Source organism: Taurulus bubalis, assembly GCF_910589615.1.
Source record: "Taurulus bubalis genome assembly, chromosome: 11".
Lineage (NCBI taxonomy): Eukaryota > Metazoa > Chordata > Actinopteri > Perciformes > Cottidae > Taurulus > Taurulus bubalis.
Window position 1 is genome coordinate 4964239 of NC_136599.1, and position 23305 is coordinate 4987543.

The 23305-nt window shown below is 45.5% G+C and overlaps 1 protein-coding gene across 1 annotated transcript in view; it reads left to right on the plus strand.

Moving 5' to 3' along the window:
* Positions 1–2020: 2020 nt before the first annotated feature.
* The window catches only part of tmcc1a (transmembrane and coiled-coil domain family 1a), a gene marked incomplete at both ends in the record, with an annotated part of 28067 nt that continues 6782 nt past the window's right edge, over positions 2021–23305 (plus strand). The window contains one exon of the mRNA XM_079225949.1: positions 2021–2665. Coding sequence (XP_079082075.1) covers positions 2021–2665 — 645 coding nt within the window. The remainder of the gene's footprint in view (positions 2666–23305) is intronic.

Here is a 23305-nt window from a genome sequence, read left to right on the forward strand (position 1 = left end):
AAGGTGTTGATGCGCGTGAATGAGCCTTTTCTTTCTTTTCAACGTCGCCATTGTGATTAACTGCGACGTACCTTCATGCTCGTTCTCCTTCTGTCTCCGAAACCGAACAGCTGATTGCATTCATGGCGAATGTGAATGAAGCATGTCGTAGCTTCATCTGCATAGATAACATTCTTGCAGTTATGAAAAGTGTGTGTGTGTGTGTGTGTGTGTGTGTGTGTGTGTGTGTGTGTGTGTGTGTGTGTGTGTGTGTCCAACTTTGTGTTCTTCTTCATGACCTGATAGTGCAGCTGAAGGAATATAGTCTGGAGCCGTCCATCCCCAGGGCTCCGACTGTTTCTGCCTCGCTTGTTTTGCTGCTTTCAATGGGAGCAGCGATTGATGCTGCAGGGAGACTCAGTCTGTCTGCCTGTCTGTCTGCGGGTCTCTCTCTCAAGGTGATCCCTGATCCACCAATAAGGTTCCTCCTTGGGGAAGACGACTTTTATGCTATCAGGTGTCCGCTCTGGTTTTGTCATCCTGCGTCTTGATAGCGCCGCAGGAGGACGAAGGGTTGCCTTTAGGGGACACTAAATGAGCCCCGAAGGAACATGCACACAAAGTTGTATCGCACAATATAGCACATATTCTGTTTCAATATGCCCAGCGTGACTACAGTAAAGTGCATTGAATGCATTGAATATTGATGTTTCTTTTTTTTTATCTCCCTCCATTCATCCACTCTCTCTCTCAGGTAATCAGAGTGAGTCACGCTGACCGTTGGGCTGATGGTAAGTGGGTTTTTATTCTTCTGACGCAAGTCATCATTTATCTTTCCCACTCTCGCCCCTCTTCTCTGCATCCTTTCCTTGACTCCACCCCCCTCCGCTCTGTTGTTTATTTTCATACCTGCATGTACCTGCTTGAATTCATTTATGCTTGTCTTTTTGTAATTGTTTGTTTTATCCTGAAGCAAACCTTGATCCAGCTAGTTCTCCTTTTATTACTTAGTATTTGCTTGTGATACATTGGCCTCTTTGAATGTAGAATGATTCAGAGGCCCGGCACAGCTGTCATTGAGGCAAGCCGCCTGTCTGATGCCATCTGCAACTGATGACACAGTACTGATTATCCTATATTATTTTTAAAATCACAATCGCAGATTTATTCTGGTCAGTGTGCAAAATTCCAAGTTGCAGTCGAGGGGAGGGGGGTCCCATACTTAGTGCTATTGTATTATGCTGATTCTTACACAGAATCAATGCGCAACAAGATTTAATGGATGCAAGCCAAACAACCACATGTCTGATATAGTTAATCCTAGAAGAAGAAGAGAGGCGACGTCCCGCTTTAGTCCGGGTTGTCGGGCATTGAATCAAATTTATCTGTTTAGGTCCACAAACGGAAGGAAAGATTGTCTTCTTGTCTCAGGCTGGTCGTGTCATTTACTATTCATATTTGTGGATAAATGTTTTGCAATTTAATTAATGAATACTGCTGCAAGCAGTATGCTTTTAGTGCCAATTACAAATCCTTTTGAAATTATTTCAGACCCCCCTCAAAACGTTGTTGAGGCTTTCAGGCGGTCAATCAAATATATTTTGCACACTGATTTTGGTACTGATGAATGCGGTTTAGCCCGCAGACTGTTTAGTATGTATTCACACTTTCAAACCATTTGCATGACATTTCAAAGATGCAAATGTCACAAGTTAAAAAAGGAAAATGTGACTGGATCTCGGCAACATTCCAGCCTCTCATAATCCACGTCCTCTCTCTGTCTGTGCTAGACCAGCAGGGCTACTTGTTCCTGAATGAAAGATGCATGCTCCCAGTTTGGATTCATCCCTCTGACCGTCACTGAGCCGATCCAACCCTCCAGCAGGCAGCCCCATCTCCACTCCCACTGTTCTCCTTGTTCTCTACTGTACTCTATCCTGGTCTGACCCTCCGCGTGTCTTACTGATAGACAGGGACGTGTTTGCTGACTGTTTGATCGGACGATTCCTCCCTGCTATTCATGCGGGGTCGGCAGGGCCGCATGCAGCAGGGCAATGACACTCATAGGGAGCCAGAGGGGGTGGGCCCCAGTTCAGATCCTGGAACTGGACGAGAGGCAGGGGGGACACAGGGCCCAGAGTTGAAAAGGGCCTCAGAGAACCCCTCCTTCAGTAAGATGAGCCAAAACGCCAGGGAGAGCATGGGGGTTCTTGGCCAGGGACTGAAGCAGCTGTTCCAGCAGCAGCGTAGACGCCTTTCCCTCTCTCGCTCCACCATCCCCTCGTCGTCTTCCTCGTCGTCTTCCTCTGTAGCGTCGGCAGGTGGCGCCTCCCCCTCTGCCCCGGGGCCCCGCTGTCCTGAATCTGACCCCCTCTCTGCTCCTGTGGTTCCCCCTGCAGCTGGCCGGGGCTCGAGCGCCGCGGGCACGATGAGGCGCGGGACCAGCCTGCAGAGCCGCCGCAGCAAAGGACCCGGGTCGGGCTCCGGAAACGGAGACCGCGACCCTCTCCTGAGAGGTAGCCCCCAGGCCCCGCACCGCCGCAACACCCACGATCCGCAGCAGCACACCAGCCGCCCGCGCTCCTCGTCCACCACCGACACCACACCCAGCAGCCCCACGCCCGGATGCACCTTAGGCGATGTGGTGCTGTCATCGGGGTACCAGTCCACGGAGGAGACGGACAGGGTAAGTGACGGCAGCCGGGAATCGTCTTATGACGGCACGGGAAGATCGATGCGTCTCCTGCACCCTTTTTACCGGCGTCAGGCCTTCAATCAAGAGCTGAGGTTCACCTTGCTGCCGATGTTACATCGCAGAGAGAAGGTCGACCGCTGTCCGTCATAAATCCATGAACGCGCGTATAGATTCACAATAGGCTAATGCACAACAGTGCAGCCAGTTTTCAGGACAGGTTCACAACTTTTCATATAAGAATAGTCAGGAGCACATATGAAACAAATTTTCCTTGCTTTATTCGTTCCTCCGGTTACACTGTCTGGAGAAACAAGGAAGGATTTTTGTGCTAAAATTATTTACTTTTGAAGATATTTACCAACTCAGACTGCTGACGCCTCATTGTGACTTCAGATATACCTTGAAATATATTATATATAATATATTTTGTAATTTATACCCCATTATTTCCAATATAATGGGATGTTTTATTGGCCAGATTTACCAAGAGGAATGAAAAACTGTTTTAATGTACTTAATGGACACCTGACTGGTTTTAAGACAAACCTTTTGAAACATTGTGAATCCAACCTTTAAAAGCAAATGACTCTTTAAATAGTTTTGCCTTCACTTTACAGTAAATGCTGCAAGATATCAACGTGCTTTCAAAATCCAGATCTTCTGTATTCTGCTTGGACAATCATCTATATGTGTAGTACTAATGAAGTCCGTTTGAAATACATTTGATTGCCATATCAATGTTATGCGAAAGGTTCTGCCTTTTTATTGTCAGACCATAATTTGTTAAATCCAGAGAATGTATGAAAAGTAGTATAGGGGGTTAAATGTTCTACACCTGTATGTGTATGTGTGTCGCTATTGGTTTGTTAAAACCTCACAGCCTTTTTACAACCGATACTATTTTACCTCGAGTTCAGATCGTGAACCTCCTTCCCTCCAGACTGCAGTTGGTCCGTCGGCCACCAGAGGTCGCTGTCGGATCAGCTGACCTGCTGTGAGCGGCGCTGGGCTTGGTTCACGTGGAGGTTGTGTTTGCATCATGAGCTCACAATTGCTGCGGAACAGACTGATCTTTTTGGGGTTAATGGAATAAGCCGTGCTGAGGACTCTGGTATCGGTGTGTCACAGAGGGAGTGATGCTCGGCTATCACTCTATCAGCGGGGAATAAGTCTAGACCAGTAGGCGTTACTATCCAATTTCCCTGACAGCTTCACTCTGTGAGCTAAATTTAGAACACAACCCCCTTTTGTCACTTGCAAAACCAAGTCTCCTCCAGTCGTATGTGAGTGACCTCACCTGGGACGACGTCTCGCTCGTCTCTAGCGAACGCCACAACAAACCCTGGCAATGTCATTCAGGTCACCCAGGGAGTTGCCGCGGTTACCCCGAAACTTGCCTCGAACTACGCCCCGCCCACCCCTGGTCTAGGTTGCCATGATAACCGCGTGGTTGACCTTGAAAGTGTGTGACATCCAGTTTGTAAGTGGAGGTTGAGGGATGCATAGCTTGTCAAAGTGTATGTGTGTGTGTGTGTGTGTGTGTGTGTGTGTGTGTGTGTGTGCGTGTGTGCGTGTGGATGATTCCTTTCTTTCTTTTTTTTCTCTCCCCCCCCCCCCCCCCCGCCCCCCCCCCCCCGTGTGCTCCCCTCGCCTTTTCTTCCTCCCTCTCTCTCTCTCTCTCTCTCTCTCTCTCGCTCTCTTTCTTTCTCTCTCTCTCCTTCCCTGTCCCCCCTCCCTATGTCCCTAGAGATAGTTAGTAGACAGTCAGCTGGTCCCTCCTCCCATCTCCCCCTTCTTCTTCTTCTTCTCCTCCCCCTCCTCGCCCCACCCTTCGGCTCACTGACAGGAAGCAGGAGGCAACCTTTCCTCGTCCTAGATGAGTGAGAGCCAAGCGCCGAGGCTGTGTGTGTGGTGTATTTTGTGTGACAGAGGATGTCGAGGGGTGTGTGTATATGTGCGACTGGAGGTAGCAGATACAGTGTGTGTATGGGTGTGGGTGTGTGTGTGGGTGTACTGGTAATCATTTGACAGCCATGTGGTGTGAGGATCTTGTGTGAGCGTCTGTGAGAGACAGAGCTCAGGGGATCACTGTGAATATGAGTCGAGGGCAACACAGCTGAGCTGACTTTATCTCTGCTTGCTCTCCCTCCCTTCTTTTTCTCTCTCTCTCTCCTCACTTGTGTTTGCATAGTAGACGAAAGCGGTGTGGACTAGAAGCGTGTGTGCTCATGGCTGTTTGGAGAGGAGGGTAGCGTATGTACCCTCTGCATGCATGTGTGTGTGTGTGTGTGTGTGTGTGAATGTAGCGTCTACGGTGTGAGGCGTCTTGCACTTGCACTCTGAAGAGATATCAGTGTAGAGGAGTAGAGCAGGGGTTCCAGCTGTGAAGCACATCAGTCAGGATGGTGCAGCGCTTCAATCTTCGTAGACAGTACTCCAAGGTAAGTTTAAAACACACAAGCTCTTTGGACTTTACAACCGTGTCTCTGTCGTCCCATCTCCACGCTGCAGCTCCATTCATGACTACAGCACAATTGTCTTAAGTCTTTGCCGTTGGCACAACCCTGTGTGGCGGTTTTGCTTCTTTTCTTCATCTTTCTGTTTCTCCGTCTTCCAGCTATTTGGTTTAGTGTCAGGAGTTTTTTCTTGGATGCTTGATTAGTATTTTGTTCAGACCAGCAGTCAAAACAGAAAAGATTGACTCTCTTGTCAGTTGCACCCTCGTACATCAGCCAGTTGACAGCCGGGGAGAAAGCACTGTTTGCTCAGTTCTTGCATATCAGAGTTTTTTACTCACTTTTCGGTAGTTCATTCCACACAGTAACTGAGTGGTCTTTCTTTGCACTTTATCTCAACTCTTGTTAAACAGTAACTCGCGTTAACAGCAGCGACAGTGGCGGTGTTCGGTCCGAGCCGTCGCCAGGGGATGTAGTTATTGGTAAATATTGTGTTTGATTGTCGCTGATTGGGGAGAGTTTATGGCTCGTTTGCAATAACAGGGTCGTTTATGGCTCCGCAGCCGTCTGTGAGTTTGATTCGTCTCTCCTCTGCTGCTGTTAAAGACAGTAGAGCGTATCAGAACTCAGCATTAGGTCTGTTAGAAGCCTGCTGTTCTGCAGCTGGTGCTCAGCCTCTGGGATTAATTACAATCAGCTGCTGATTAATTGATTGACTGCGTGCACGGACGTTCAAATGCCTGGAAGTAGCAACATGCACGTGCAGAGACCTGGAAGGCCGGATCCCAGACTGACGGAGACTAATCCGGTGTTTTCCTCTCTTCTCGGAGGGATGGGAAGCAACAACAAATGGAAGAAGTGAAGGGCTGCGAGGGGTTCGGGTTAAAAGAAGACTGGAGAACCAAGGAGGAGGCTCTAGTGGGACTTGAGCTGCAGAGATAGAACAGAAGCTAAACCTTGAGGCTAGTCCTCTCGCACCATAGATTTTATTTTGCTGGTGAGACTAAAGCTGTTGTTTTTTCTTTTGGAGAAAACAACCTCCTCCAGGGCTCGTCTGCGAAGGCTCACTGACCTTGGGTAGATTCGACCCTGTGTCTTTCCCCCCCAGGCCGCATCTCCACATGTCCACCTGTCTTCTCCTTTGTCTTCTTTCGTCTGCCACCATATTTTGGTTTCCATGTCGAGGTTACCTCCTGCAGTGTTTCCCAACCATCTCAAAACAAAAAGCCTCACATTTAAACAATTCAGAGGAGCAGCATTCAGTCGATGCACACAGCCGGATGCAGGCTGAAACGAGAACATGTTCTCAGCAATGCGTGGTTTTATATTTAAAAATAACATATTTTATTTATTTTGAGCTCCATATCTTATGCAGGGAAATTCCATTTTATTTTTTTATTTTTTTCTCAGCTTCCTTCATTTAGTTATATCTTTAAAATAATTAACTACACTGATTGACATAAAAAAAACAGCAAATTAATAATATGCCGTATCATAGAAACAAGTTAGTTTGTACAAAATGATCATCAAGTGCCTTATTACATTATTTCTGTAATGTACCTAGATTAAATCATACAAAGGTAAATCTATTACATCAGGGTCATTGATCTTTGTTTTCTTTACAAATGTATAGTTTGATTATAGTTGATTATGTTTGTGTTCAGACTGAACACTAAGAATAATAGATTTGGACAAATGAATGAATTATAATGTGACTCAATGATGTGTAGTTCAGGCACATTATAGAAGAATAGTATCCATAATTGCATGATATATTGTTGGATGGATTAGAAATATGAATTGCATGAACAGGGCCTCAAACTCTGCTCTCCTGATTTCAAGTCTTAATACAAAGCATGTATGTTCCAACTCTTCCAGTTTCCATCTCTTGTGTGAGGAGTTTGTTTTGCACCTTAATGACTCACATTAATAGGATTTGTATCTGGCAGAATACATTTCTAAAGGATTCGCTCCTCTTTCGTAATCCCAGGAGGAAGAAGTGTGGGTGGGAGGCGCCGCACATCACCTGGTTCCCCCGAGGCTTGTTCCGTCCCCTGTTGGTTTAACGTCCTCCTCGTTGCTCTCTCGTCAGTCTCTCAGCTCCCCGGGGCAACGGGCTTTGTGTCGATGAAAGCGTTGGTGCCCTTTGCAGCAGGACACACGCAGCTCGTCCTGAAACTATGCTGACGACATTGAGTTATTAAAAAAAGCTGCAAAAGACAACACGGAGTATCGGGTGGTCACATTCACTGATGCAGATCCGTACCGTCATTCACCGTGCAGAAACTCTGTATTTGCAGATAAAGATTAGGCTACACTAATATTAGTAATGTTGTACTATTTGTGGGATCGTTTCCGACTCTTTGAGATCCTAATAACGTCCAAAAGTCGGAACTCTGCAACTGGATTTTATCTAACGAAACATACGGCTTCAATCCATATTTATTGGTGTTTAGTTTTTCAAAACCAACATTTTCGCTGAGGTCAAAAAAAGGTTTTGCTCTGGATAGTTATATTTATTAAGGGCAGTTGATTTAATAAGAAAGACTTACTCATTTAATCCAATGAATCACTTTATTCAAATTTAGTTTACGTTTTTTTTCTTTTTCGGGTTATGAAGTCATAATATTCAAAGCTTCAATCGAAAACCTGAATGGAAGCTTTGAATGTAAAACAAACAAATGAGTTTTGGTTCAGCTCTAATAAGTCAAAGCAGTGCCTCTGCAGATTGCCCTCTAGTCACATTAAACACTGTCACACAGACACACACAGTCAAACCTGTGTGTGAACAAACAACTGAGTTTCGATTGACTTTCTCTGGCGATGAGGAAGCATGTGCTCTTAGTCCACACTGGAGGTGATGTCACTGTCGTGTTTGCCAACAACCGGCTCGTGGCAAATAGTTTTTCAGGCGCCTCGAGTGGGTGTGAGTGTGTGTGTGGGTGTGTTTGTGTGAGTCGTCGGCGCACCATCATGACTCTCTGTGGTTCGGGGTTGTTGACATTAAAGTACGAGACCTTATTACGGCGTTCCGGTCGGATGAGGAAGTAGCTAAAGCCGCTAATGGGTTTGGCACATCCGGCTGTGTGGTCTTGTTCTCCCTTTAAAAGTATAAATTATTTTCTAATGTGTTAATGTCCCGTTCCCCCTCTCTTGTCCTCGACGTCCTATCTGCCCTTCGGTCATTTTCCCTCCCTGTCTTCTCTCATTAGTCGTCTATCACTCATCTCAGACAAACAAAATACTCCTGTCTTTCGTTCGTCTTTCATACGTGTAAATTTCGCCTTTTTTCTCTCGTTGCAGTGTGTTAGTGTGTTAAACATTGTGTATTCTACCGTGTTGGGATACGTGTGTAGGTGCATGTGTGTGTGTGTGTATGTGTGACGAAGAGATAGTCATTGATTAAAAGAACAAACGCCGTTATCGACTGTGAATTAAACACAATGGATCTCCTGTTCTGGCCCTGCACCCTGTTCTCTGCTCTCTCCTTACTTCCATTACGTGTGTGTGTGTGTGTGTGTGTGTGTGTGTGTGTGTGTGTGTACTTTGTTAGTATTCAAGGAGCAACACAGGACTGCACAACAAAATGCAGTTGTGGCCCATTTGCTACACGAGAAAAACACGACAAACAAAAGGAAAACAGTAGCGCATTCCTGTAGTGCCTCAAGAAGAGTGTAAACATGCAGCAACAAAACGATTCTCTGGGCAATATGGCCGACGTCTTAACGTTAGATATTTGACAGCAGGTAAACACTGACCATCTACTTTAACATGTGTTTGTGCTCCCAACTCAAAACACTCTGCGCCTCCTCTCGTCCCGCTCTGTCCGGCGGTCTGCAGCTCATCCAGGATGCCCTGATGGAGCCAGGTGTCTGTGAAGATGTGAGCACAACAGTCACCATCTTCAGGTTCCTGGGTTAGCTTGAAATATTCAGCCAGACGTCAGCCAGCAGACTGGGTGGCGGCATAGCCTTAGGTCCTAGCTAGGTTAGCTTAGCTTCCATCTCTTCTCCCTCCGTCTCAAGGTCGACTCCCCTCTAATGAATTATATATGGCATGACTGCTCTAGTAATATAGACGGAAGGACAACAGATTAAGACTTAAATGTTGCAAAATTCATGGGAGCTACCGGGCCGGGGCAATACATTCAGACGGGTGTCGAATTAAGTCAATGAGGCACCAGATAGCTTCAAAGCTCCTTGGCATAGATTCAACAAGTCTCCAAACTCTACTGAAGAGATCAAACACTATACTTCTGAAATATATTCCCCCTCATTTGGAGTTTTAATGGTTCTAGACTTTACTGTAATTTTACTGTTTGTCTGACAAAACTGTTTGTCTTCCTGTTTGTCTTAGAGACGACAGGAGGAAACCATTAAAACTAGAAACTTGGTTCTAAACGGGAACCGGTTCCTAATTAGTAAAATAGAGTGTCTAAGGTCTGGAGTTAGCGGTTCTGCTATCGGTAGATAACCAGAACCAAACCTCCTCTCTCTGTCTCTTTGTCTTTGCACGAGGGGCGGAGTCGTGCTTCCATCTGAAACACACACAGTGTGCGGCTCAGTGCAGCGTGAGACACACAAACAACGGCGGAGAAAACAAAAAGATCCAGAGTGTGGCTACATTTTACTGCAGTAGGTGCTGAAAAACTCTCACAACATTTGGCCCTCAAGCAGAACATCAATCTGCAGAAATTATGATTTTTTAACTTTTATTGCTACTCAGAAAGACTATATTTATACATACAAGAATAATAAATTAAAAAAAAAATTCGAAACCGAAAGAACCTAGAAATAAGAGTTATAGTTTAGTTTTATTAGAGTATAAAAGGAACCGAACCGATAAGCAGTATCATTAAGAGCTCTACTATTGATAAAATCCTAACGATACCCTACAAAAACCATTGTGAGAACCTGAACACAGGTTAGGCGGAGTCCCTGTCAGATAAACTATGTATTTAATAATTTTATGCACTCGAGACGAATGATTTCTTGTAGAAATGTTCGGTGGCTCGTCGGTAGTGAATGGGACGAGGTCACTTGCTACGTCCAGAGCTTCCTTTGAGGTACTCGGTCCACGCCTGCCGCCTGGCTGCCATCTGTGCTCTCTCTATCTTACTGGGCGTGTTAACCGTTCTTGACAGTTTCCCTTTACATTTGACATTCAAGTGTCCGAACCAAACGTCCACATTAAAAGACCAGATTTTTAGGGAGACCATTTCAAAAACATTCTTGCTCACCCCGAAGCCATTAACCTTTCTGAGGAGGTGCAACCTCTGCATAGCTTCTTTTAAAAAATCTATAAAACAAAGGTGTTAAAGTCTAAATATAAAAAAAAATGAACCTTTTAGAGGTTGACATAAGTCTGGACTAACGTTCACTGGATGCGACCATTTCTCTCTCTCTCTGTCTCTCTCTCTCTCTCTCTCATATCTGTGTCCAATGCTTCGGCCGGGGGAGCCGCTTGCAAATCTCCATGGCAACAGGGTGATGTTCAAAGAGGGCCGTAGCGGCGTTACCCGGCTGAGCGCTCACAGGTTCACCGTCTGATCTCGCAGCCACTTCGTCAGCCTGAATAAACAACCTCTGAAGAGCGGAGATGATGAAGGCGTCTCTCTAAAACCGATTCTTTAAACGTGCTGACTTTGTCCTAAATGGAGTTTGTTCCTAACGTATTTGGGCTTTCTCTTTCGTCACAGGAGACGCTTGAATGATTTACAAAGAGAGTTGTCAGTAAATGTCAGTAAAGAGAAGTGTGTGTGTGTGTGTGTGTGTGTGTGTGTGTGTGTGTGTGTGTGTGTGTGTGTGTGTGTGTGTGTGTGTGTGTGTGTGTGTGTGTGTGTGTGTGTGTGTGTGTGCTCGTCGGTTGACAAACCTCGATGGGACTCACGTCTTCCACTTCAAAGAGAATTAATCAAACAAGTAAATACATACAATTTTAAATGGTTTGTTGTAATCATGTAAAATCCTGACGAGTAGCCTCGAATCAAACGCTCATCTATTGTGTGTGTGTGTGTGTGTGTGTGTGTGTGTGTGTGTGTGTGTGTGTGTGTGTGTGTGTGTGTGTGTGTGTGTGTGTGTGTGTGTGCATCACGTGCGCGTGTCTTTGTGTGCATTTAAACTCTCCACCCAACTGTTTGTGCTCTCTTTGAAGCGTCGCCCCAGCCTCTTTAATTAGGCTGTTGAATATTCATATGTGATTATACATATAGGCCAACGCCCTCATCCGGTGCTGGTTGCTATTAGCATTCACTACAGTGGGAACACACACACACACGCACACACACACACACATACACACACACACACACACACACACACACACACACACACACACACACACACACTCATACTAACACACATCACAGGTTTCACAGTAGATGCATAACAAGATAATTTGAGTGTGAAACCATTAAGGCGGGTGTGATGTTGTGAAAGGAAGGGCTCAAAAGAGAGACAGGGTGGAGGAATGTTTGTGTGTGTGCGTGTGTGTGTGTGTGTGTGTGTGTGTGTGTGTGTGTGTGTGTGTGTGTGTGTGTGTGTGTGTGTGTGTGTGTGTGTGTGTGAGGGCGGCCATTGATCAGTAGGATGGACAGAGTCGCGGGAGAGGAGAGGAGAGGAGATGAAGCCGTGTGTTTGAAGCCCACTCTTCCCTCTGTCAGTTTCATTAGGTTTTTCTAATCTGGGTCTGAATGAGGAACGAGTCGGCTGCAGCGCTCGGCCGCTTATTAATAGACGGATGTCTGAACTCGTGCATGTCAAGTTCACCCTTCACAGGCATTTAAATGTTTTAATATATTTTGGAGTCAGAGGTTTCCTTCACACGGACTAATATTCCACCCTTTGAGAAGTATATTTGTCTCACCTATTCCTCTCTAAAGGACAATACCAGATGATTGGCTTTTCTTTTTTTGTAAATAACTTGTTGCTGTTGATGATTTAAGTGATTATTATAGTATTTATAATGCACTTTCATCCTGAATGAGAATGTTTAAAGTGTGTTGTGTGTGCATGAGGTCATGTGCATTTAAGTGTGCATGTCAGCACTGAGTCACTATCGGTCATCCTTTGTGTATTTATTTTTGGCCTGCAGCTGGTCCTTCCTCTTTGAGCTGGTGTGTGTGTGTGTCTGTGTGTGTGTGTGTGTGTGTGTGAGTGTGAGAAAGAAGACATTAGTGTGTCTTTGCTGTTTTCTCAGCCGTTGCAGGATTGCTACATGCTTGGTCAGTCGGTCACTAAAGTATGTTTCTGCTCACCCTTGACCCACATGTCTCTTCCTACTCCGCTGGATTCATTTCTACGATCGCCGGCGCTCGCTATGTATATACGATCGAGGCAACCTTGACTCGTGTTGTCAGAGTGCGCTGCTGTGCACCTTCGTGAAAAAAGATGTCTGGCTTTTCTTCTCTCTGCTCGGAGAGGTCAGTGGATTGTTTGCGAAGGGAAATTGCTAATTCTGAGGGAGAGCAGAGAAAACAGTCTGACCGCCTCAGACGGGGCACGCTCCGCATCCCTGCCACTCCCTGCTCGGTCTCTATCGTTTGTGTGATTCTGATGAATTATGGATGAGGCCATAGATCTCTGAGCTCAGCTCTGCTCCACTGACCCACTTAGAGCACACACACACACACACACACACACACACACACACACACACACACACACACACACAAGTCAAATCTGATCACAACCTCTAGAGAGATATCGTCATGTTGTGTCTCCCCTAATAACCATAACCAATCCTCTCATTCTCAGGTGTTTCAGCCAGCATGAATTCTAGGATCTTTTTTTTTTTTACTCTATGCATCCCATCAGAAAGGCTCACAAATAACCTCTTGGCCACTGAGATAACATTGGCAGTGTGTTTGTTTTTGTTTAGGCAAAAAATGCAGCTGGTTGAAAGTGTTCCATCTGAAACAATAAAGCATCAACAAGCATTGTTTTATAAATAGACATGCATTTTTCATGACTTTCTCTAGTCTCCTGTCTTTGAAATACTGTTCAACCAGAACGGCTAAACCGCTTTCCGCCCTCAGCCTTGCCGGGTCCTCCCTGATCTCAGTGCACAGCCGTGTGCCTCAATGTTACTGCCACATCAGGTGTGTGTTGTGTTGCATGAAGGGCTGCATGTCAGTCAGGAGGAGTGATGTAATAAGGAAAGAATGCATTAATAGCAGGGTTATAGACAGGGAACATGACGGGAAATGTTCAGTCAAAGGTAATAGATTCAACTGTCCATACAGCAGTTGAATATTGTGTGCTCTAGCTCCCCCTCGTGGATTAAGACTGTAGGTGTTTGTGGTACTCATTTAGACAGTCCATCGCGTTGTTAGATAATCCTAATGGGCAACGTTTTCATTAGGTAATAGCTGTCAAGCGCTGATGAGAACTTCCTATTAGCGAAATGACAATCCTCATTATCTGTCCCCCTGTTATGAAATCTACTGCGTCCTAGTGGCCTAATTCACACAGTGAAGTCTTGCTCAAACTTCCCAAAACAGTACGCAGGCCCCCGACCATCCAATAAGTGTGCTCCAAAGTGGGGTCACCGTGGGGCCACACTGAGTGAGCGGTTCGGGATTCGGGTGGAGGCAAACAAGAAAACTGCGAAGGGGGCCGGACCAAATAATCTTTCAGGGCCAGAAAGCTTTGGACTGTTTGTTCCAGATTCTTCATCTTCCTGCTTATGAATAGGCTGGCAGTGAGTTTGGTTCCGCATACCGCCCCGTGGTACTCTGGGTGTCGTGCAGCATCCAGCCAGTCAAACTCGCGCATTTTGGGCCAGTGCCCTTTTCTGCTTCCATGTTGCATAACCAGAAGCAGCTCCAACAAATACCAACCACCACCAATGGATAAACATTGTCTCTGCCCACATCGCCACTGTTTCCCTTCATGTACACACACACAAACACGCACTGTCTCACCTTATTTACCCCCACACTGTCTCTTTAACGACACACCACCACCTGCAAATTCATACATAGACATGTACTGGGTACAGAAATATACATTCAAAGTTATAACCCAACTAATACTGGCTTTGTAAGGCTATTGCCACATTACTACCTGGACAATGTTTTGTTTAACTGGACCATGATGTGTACTGAGTAGGGACATAAATAACCTCTAAATTACCCGAACCTTACTTATTGGCCAATACGTATATATCTGCAATAAGCTGATATAGAGATACAAAGTCCCGCCCCTTTCCAGTTGACCACCGTGGGACCTTATTTTGGAGAAATTGTACGGTAGTCAAAGGCTGAGTTTTGCCATGAATTACACGTAGATTGTGCGACACGAGAGACGTTGTCCACTGGGCGGTTTCAAACAAAGCGTAATGTTATTGCGAGAAACCTACAACGTTCTTGACTTTCTAAATTATCTTTTATATTCATAAACATCATATGTGTAATTTATGGCACAATTCAAACCAGTTTCAGCATTGACTGCTATACATGTTTTTTCTGAAATATGCTCCCATGTTGGATGACGGTAGGGCCGGGACTTCCTCTCTCTTTATTAAGTTAATGTATATAAAGGCCCACCTATTTATTTCACATATGCACTTCATTCATCCTCAAAGGCTTAAACATTATGCTGAACTTTCACAAACCCTCATACTGTACAAACTGACCTGTAACCAGCTGAGCTTACCACGGATCAGCTGTCTGGCTTTTCTTTTGTAGACAGTAGTTCCAATGAAAACATTTGACACGCTGTTCACCGTTACATGTGCCCACTCCAGGATACTCTTATTTGTTTGGGTTGTTGTTGTTGTTGTTGTTGTTGACGTTTGTTTGTTGTCCTTCCTGCCTGGCTCTTGTACATGCCAGCATTGGAGTTGGCTACCAAGATGTTTCACGCTCTCTGACCTCGCCAGTCATAATGGCCCCTGTGTGTAAAGTGCCCAGTGGTTTATGTAACTGCTAATAGGGCCGTTGATTATACTGGAGCTTAGACTAAGGAGGACTGCATGGCTCTGTCGGACAGGGGGGCTTCTTTTTATGGGTGCGCTATTGTTCTGCAGGGCCTGAGCCCCGAGTCATGGTTGTCTCCTCTCTCAGGCTTGAATTACCCCCAGTCCGTGCAGACAAAGCTCTCGCTCTTCTGCCTTTATGTAACCTCTCACACCCCCAAACCTATGGCACACATGACCACAAGGCGGGGACCATAGATCGATAGTTAATGAGAAAATAAATCCTCAGAAACCCTTATATACGTCACATAGTCCCACGTCAATGGCTCTGTAATGAATGAAAGTGTTGTGTTTTACTCTCACTCGCTACATGGCTGTTACTCAATTCACATATTCTCCGATCAGCAGTCCAGTTCCATCAGAGCCGGTCTCTTCCCTCTGTCTTCTGGTTTCTTCCAGAACTTTTTGGCAGCGTAGCACCCGCCTGGCCTCCGTTCAGCACCAGGCTCTGTCCTCGGAATGACAACGAGTTTTATGTATTCTGTGTTGAGGACACATTGCATTGTCCATTAAAAAAACATGCAGCGTGTAAAACAATATATATTTTTACTAGTAGATTGATACAAAAGGGTGTCAGCACAGAGTCATCAGCAGGGTGGAGCATTTGGGGGCGAAGCCGGCTATTGTTGTGTTGCTACACTTTGGTAGCTGTGGAAAAATGGCAATAAATTACCCACAAATCGGCCATATTAGCATCCTTGCCAAGCATTCTCTCAAATATATCATTATTGTGCCTTAATTAAAAAACGTCTGTCTGCCCGAAAACACGATTGTCAACAATAATATCAGTATTTTGTATTTTATTGAATGTAGCTCCGCCCACGCAGAAACACATACTTTTCGGTCTGTCAATCACAACAATGATGAAGCTGCCTAGTTGTTGTCTACTTAGGTTCTTTATTTGTTTATATCATAACATAATAATTTATATATTTTTTATTCCTAATGTGTTCCAAAGTAAAATGCAGTCTAACAAGGTCGGAGAACTGCAATTTATTAAGAGAGTGAGTACATTCTTTGTCATGTGATCATGCCTATATGCTTGATGTATGTCTCAAAGAAAAATGAAGTTAGAAAAATGAAGTTAGTAACGGACATTAGCCTTCAAAGTTAGATGTGTCCCCATAACATTCTTTAAAAGCGATACCGGGTTACCAGTGCGTTTTTGCATGATTGACGTTCTGAGTTCCCGTTCAACTGCAGATGACATGATACTGTTGTAGCCTGGAGTCCCACTGCCGGGTGTGTCGTATAACTAGATAAGCATTCCAGCTCTGGATTGGCCGCATACATCAGCAGCTCAGCAGGTCGTGTCCCTCAACACATGCGTAAAATGCAAAACGTGTGGGTGAGAAAGAAAGAGATATTGTAATGCGATGTATTCATCAAAATGGGCCATTGTTTTGTTCTGCAAGGCACATCTGTCTCAAAGCCATTCAATTAGATGCCACATGTTTTCTGCTTTCTTTAACTGAACCCATTTGCACAAGCATCCTCTGACATTCACACATGGACATGCATCTATTGTACATTCTAGAAATGAACTTAATTGCAATTCAACTCTAATTCACATGTTCTTGGAACTGGGAAGCAAATCCGATCCCAGATGTGTCTCTGAAGAAAATGTCTACATTTAACTCTATTTTGAAAGAAACAGTTTGCAACGTTAAGGGGGATCTATTGGTGGAATATTAATAGGTATGTTTTCTTTAGAGTGTAATCGCCTGAAATTCGTTGTGTTTCAGTTAGTTCTGATCTGCAACCTCACCGCTAGACGCTCCCACATCCTACACATTAAACCTTTAAGTGGAGAATAGAACAGAAAACATGAAATCTAACGAATGACACGTGCTGTCTTTGGGCAGTCGGCAATAAAATGTGTCATTACTCCAAATTTAACCCAAAAATTGCACCACAGTGTCCAAGAAATCATATTTGAGTTGACAATATAATTATGAATATATTCTAATCACACATATAATGTATTTTTTCCAATAATTCTACTCCCGTCTTAGTTAACGTGCAGCAAACATTCATTTCTGCCGATGTAATTGACACCAGGTCACAGCTGTTCTTTCTGTCCCCTAATTTCTGACCAGATAATGTGGCACTAATAAGGTACAACGGCCCCAGAGGCAAACAAACTCCATTTTCTGTTTTGCCCTTGAGCATCAGTCACTTGTCAGGGCATGAGTGCCCCCACCCCCTCTTCTCTCTCTCTGACTGTCATTGCGCAGCCAGCCTGCTATTTGAGGCATGTTATTAAGACGTGACCAGTGAGTGCGTGAAGACGCCCTGAGTCACCCTGAAAGCCGGAGTATTCCTGGACTGACAGGAGCTGCTGGGGGCCACTCGGCCTCCAGGGGGGAAAAGAATGATTGTAATGCTTTCGTGCCTGAAAGGAACTTGAAAACTCTGATGACTAACGATTGACCGTCAAGCCATCTATAAGAAAAAATACCCGATTTAAACTTTTATTAGTTGCCGGATGCTGAACATTTATTTTTGTTTCCAGTCAAAGAACACATCTCAGCAGCTGTTCTTCAGTTCAAACCTGTTTACTTCATAAAGAAAAAGGTTACAACACCACTCAAACTTGTTCTTACACAGTAATTAGTTGTTAGTAAATATTTACTCTTAACTGCCGGATGTAACGAGCTAAATGAACTAGCTTGCTAGGTCAACTGACTAAGTAGATATTTTCAACAAATAAGACTCGACATTCTGTTCAGTAAACTGGAAAAACTTTAAATTACACATACAACGATCAACTAAACAAAATTACCAAATAAAGCTGGTGAGATTTCCTCCAGAATACACACATTTCTCCTTGTATGCATATATGAATTAAACATGCTGACATTTTTAAATAGTTGTTACGTTTAATAAACTGTTAAACCCTTAAAATAGTCAGTGTCGGTGACATTGACTTCCTGTTTACACAGTTGATTTCTTTTGATTTTACAATGTTTTCCAGCAAACCAGTTTACATGATATTCTGCTTTCGCTTTCTTTTGCAATGTTAAGGCTTTAGGCTTCAGACTTTAAATGGCTGCATGACTGCCTCCATGTGTCACATCGATTTAGTACCGGGGTCAAACCTCCGTGTCACACACTTGCATTCCCACCCGAGCAAATTGGGTTTTTCCTTCTTCTTTTTTTTACAGATGCAGCCTTTTCCCTAAATCCTAACCCTCTCTTTCCCGGTCCCCGAACTCCTCCCGCTCTCTCATTAAGGCCTGTATTCATGCTCGCCCCCCTCCCTCCCATCGGCTGACAAAGTCTTTAGTAGCCTTTCTCCTGCCTTACCCCCCACGCTCCCTGCTTTGCTCTTTCTCCCTAATTGGTTTGTACACTTTTGGAAGTAATGGCTCTCAAACACCACGATTTCGTCTCCGAGCACAAAAGCGCCAAAAGCTCCTATAAATAGTGTTTGTTGGAGTATTTTAAAATGAATTTGCATGTGTGTTCATGCAGCGAAGGGGACTTTACCCAGTGGACATTTTATTAGTGACAGTTTTCCTGCATTAAACGGTGCTAATGAACCGTAAACAGGATTAAGCTTAAGAATTCTAGTACAAATGATCGGTGTGCCGTTGCATGAACATCACCACTGTTGGACATTTCTCGTCGGTGGATAAGTAACGCAGTGACGCAATCGTAAGCTAAAGTCATGTGCACACATATGCACAGCTTTGGAATAGCAGCTTAGTAATCATCATATGACCGTGTGCTCTGTGTAATCTTGTTTTTTTCTTCTTTTTCCTCCTTGGGTGCAAGTTAGTATTTACCGGTCAGCAGAAGAAGCCATTTTTTGTTGTCTTTCTCTGGTTTTGTTCGGGCAGTGGAAAGCGATTCATTAACGCGATCACTCAGGAAGCTGATTGGCTGCGACAATCAAACTGTGAGATAATTGAAAGGCGGGAGTGGACACTTTTTTTTTCTCGCTCTCTGCCTGAACTAGTGGAGCTGGCCTAGAAACTCAGACAGAAGAAAAGCCCCCCTTCCCCTCCTCCCTTCACAAAGCTTTCTCACAACCCTTCTCTCGCTCCGTCTCCCTCTCAGTGACAGCTCCTGGTGGGCTCTTTTTTTTCTTCTTCTTTTTCTTCCTGTCTGCTCCCTCGCTTCCCTCACATCCGTCCTCTGGGGCTCTGCCTCTGAGGATTATTATCCCCGGCAGACTCTTTGAACACTTAACTTCACAGTAAACTCTTCTTTTAACCCCGCCGCCGTCCGGCCCCCTGCGAGTCTTCATCCGATTAACCGCCTCGGCTCTGACACCCCAAACCCGCCTCAGACGGGACCCTTTCGCTCCCGAGGAGTCCTTGTTCTCCCCCACGGATGCCCGCTGTCTCTAGGAGTCGTGCTTAGCGAAGCGCGCGCTTGTGTGCGCTCCATAGGCTCTCCGCCGAGGCGCGTCGTTGGCACTGAAGCGCGGCCGTGGGCTTTGAGGAGCGGCTGCACAACACTCCCGAGGCTCTGCAGCCGGCAGTAGTCACGCTTCATAGCCGCAGGAACCGAACGCTCTACGGATTCTGGATATTCAACCGGGCCACCAGTAGTTCCTGAGAGTCTCTACGTCTTTGCTGTGAAGCGGAGTCGTTGTCCGGTGGACTCCGAGTCAAGTGGACTTTGTTTGGGGGAAGCGTCCTGAGGGATGCGTTTCCTCCCGGGGCCGCGCTCTCCCCCTCTCCCCTTGGCTGTGCTCGTCTCCCCAGGGACACGGCAACAGATAGGCAGACCGAGCAAAAACCTCCCGTCCGAGCCACGCGCATGCGTCTCCCCGCCATGGAGCTCATCCTCAACCTGGTAACTGCTGACACCTCTCCACTTCCTGCTCCCTCCAGCGTGAGTCTCCGCCTGGTCATCCTTTATGTCATCATCTCATCCACCTCCTCGATGATTCGTGCAAATGTCATTAATCCGGCACATGCATGCGATATGACTACTCCGCCTGTTTTAAATTGGGTGTTTTAAGGTGTTGTGAGTTGTGTAACTAAACAGGATACTGTATTGAAAGCATTAAAGGTGTTTCAGAAGATGAGACCCGCAAAATCTCTGAGGAACGAAAAGGGTTTTGTCTTGAAATCATAGGGATTTAACATCTTTGTTGTGATAGAGGGGCCCGAGAAAAGCCTGTGTGTGTTTTTATTACTCTTTCTCCCCAGATCTACACTCTCAGCTGATGTGTGTTTCTTTCTTTTGGATTTCAAGGGTTTTTTCAAAGGGCTTTTAAACCTTTTTAAAACCCTTAGGAAATGCACTGGCAGGCATTGGCTGTGTGTGTGTGTGTGTGTGTGTGTGTGTGTGTGTGTGTGTGTGTGTGTGTGTGTGTGTGTGTGTGTGTGTGTGTGTGTGTGTGTGTGTGTGTGTGTGTGTGTGTGTGTGTGTGTGTGTGTGTGTGTGTGTGTATGATTAATAGTGTGTGTTGTGCTTTGTGCTAATTCATGGGTGAATGTGTTGAGTAAACTGCCACTTGTCCGGCATCACATGGAGTTATGCAATTTTCCATATCTGGTGAATGGGCCTCGTTGTTTCCACATATGATCCTTTAAAGGGAAACAAAAGCAACACGTTTAAAACGTTGTCTTTTGTGTGAATTTCAGCACAGTTTAATTTAGCACAACTGAGTGGGAACTGAAACCATGAGGAAATGAAAAGGGGTCGGGCAGGAAAATAATAGTTTCAGAGATTTGTCACAGAGATTTTTCAATAACTACATCACTACTAAGTGCAGCTGGACTCCCTCCATGGAAGCACGTGCACTTCACTGCATGCCCACTTCTGCTCTGTCACTCCAACCACACACCGTGAACCATTTTTTATCTATTTAATAATAAAAAGATATCAGGATCACTACGTAATGCCAATTTCTGCTGTGACAACCGCTTTCTGGTTGAATGCGGGGTTAAAGATCGAACCGACTAATCAGGAGTGTGAAGTTCAGCCGGTCCGAGATGATTGGCTTCGATGCCTCCTGAGTGATAAGGTCAGAGATACACAAGGTATAAATGGAGAGGGGACAGTCGTACAATTCAAAATGACTGTTTACATGGGAATGGGTCACGGACAGCGCTAAGCGTACAACTCCCGACCCCAATTCCCACGTCCACCATGGATCCGAGGTCCCGCCGCTCAAGGATATTGCACCCTGTAGATAAGCAAGGTTGGGGAACCAGCACAGCCAGCCAGCCAACTGCCGCTCAAACTCTGATGGGCTCTACCAGAGGGAATGCTGTGAAGGTGTAGAGCACAGCGATTTCCCCAGAAAGAATCCTCAAGTTACGGTATCACCGTTGCATCTTTGACACAGGAAACACACGCTGACATCACAGGAATGCGAGGCCTAACGACCAACAAGGTACTGCACTTGTTGCACATACAAATTGGCCATGTAGAGCGTGACAGTTTTTTGTGTGTGTAATAGAAGGAAATATGTTTGTATTCAAAACAATCGCAGCTCAACTCAGTGCCGTGTTTACGCTAAATACTGTATTTAAGATCATTATATAAGCTCATAAGTCTTGTAGCCCTTTGCCCTCTGGGGGATTGTTTCATTCTTAAACATGTGATGTAGAATTCTTCATCTTTTAACAATAAGCAGCCGTCAAGGATGGAAATGGGGTTCAAATACCCCCTCGACCTGAACTCACCTCACGTAACAACAAGTACATTAAACAGGACTTAAAGGAGGAGGAAAACATGCCTGAAGCTTCCGGGATTGAAAGAAATGAGAAGTGATGAATTGCCCCAAAATATATCGGAACGAGTCTTCTGGCGGCATCGGACAATTTTCCCGCTCCGGGACCTACATTGAGGCAGGAATTTGAGACACACGTGTGTCCTGTGAGGCAGAACGAGCGAGACGGGGCAGCACAGGATGTTCCTGTGGCCGGCATCTAATAATGCGTGATGCATATCTTCAGTAACTTGATAAACGCCTGCTTGTGTGAGACGTACCGGCCCGCAGGTCTGAGTGTTTAGGCTTTACCCATGCACTTGGTGGATCCAAGGTAAGTCAGGGTTGCCCTCTCACGGCTCTAACTAGCTTTACTTGGATCAGAGGCTGTTGCGCAACCTGATCCACCAGCAAACGGACCCAGTGTTTTTGGGGGACGGGGGTGGGGTGAGAACAGACTCTTTCCTGTGTGGATACAGGAGGAGACAGGTTTTTTGTTGTTGTCTTTTCTGACTGATAAAGTCTAATCTCCCACCCCCACCCCAATTACAACCACACACACACACAGACACACACACACACAGACACACACACACACTCAGCTTCCCTCATTAGGCTCCACCAGCTCCAGTGATGCAGTGCCTGTCGCTTCTTGCTCCAGCGGCTCGGCTGTTAACGCTCGTCAAATTGGCCTAATCCTTTCAGCTCACCGTCTTTAATTACGAAGTGATTAGCCGCGGAAAAAAACTCGACCGTTCGGGGACGACACCGATCCATTTGCTCACCCTCCTTATCTGTAGCATCCGAACGGAGCGTCGCTCTGCCCTGCGTGCTGGCAGCATGGAAACAAGTGTCATAAATGTGCAGTTAGCGGTCATAAAGAACGCGAGCCGTGAAACAGGGTACACCCTCGTGGATAACCACCTGACTGAGCAGCCGTGTGGTTCCTCTCCGCTCAGAATGTTTTGATCAGTGAGAGGCCGTTGATTTGGTGCCAGTGTTCTCAGATCACTGGGCCTTCTTATCACGTCTAAAAGCTCTATCTGCTCTGCAGTCCAAAGGGTTGAGCTGACTCGTCCTTTGCCCTCTTTATCTGCCGGATATCTTTAGTCAGAGGGCACATATGTTTAATTATTCAGATAATGTAGTCATCTGTGACCCGAGAGCAAACTGGGAAACCTTGTGAACTGTGCTCATATGGATAAAAGGAGCACTTAATACACCCTCATGGAGCTATTAATACTGTGTTGTTTATAGCGAGAGCCGACCAGGTGCCACTGTGAAGCGTCACCTCTTGGTTCTAGTCTGGCTGTTCTAGTCCCCTGATTCATTTGATCGCCTCGGCTGCCCGTCAAGAGGATTTGATCATGTAAAGACTCACCGCTCACTCGACAGTTGTGAGGTTATTGACTCGCGGCCGCCTTCTGGTAAACGCTGCCGTATAGGGACCAGAATGATGCAAAGCCGTTTCATTTCTTTAAGCCAAATTGCCTTAAAGAAAATGAAAATCTCGTTCTC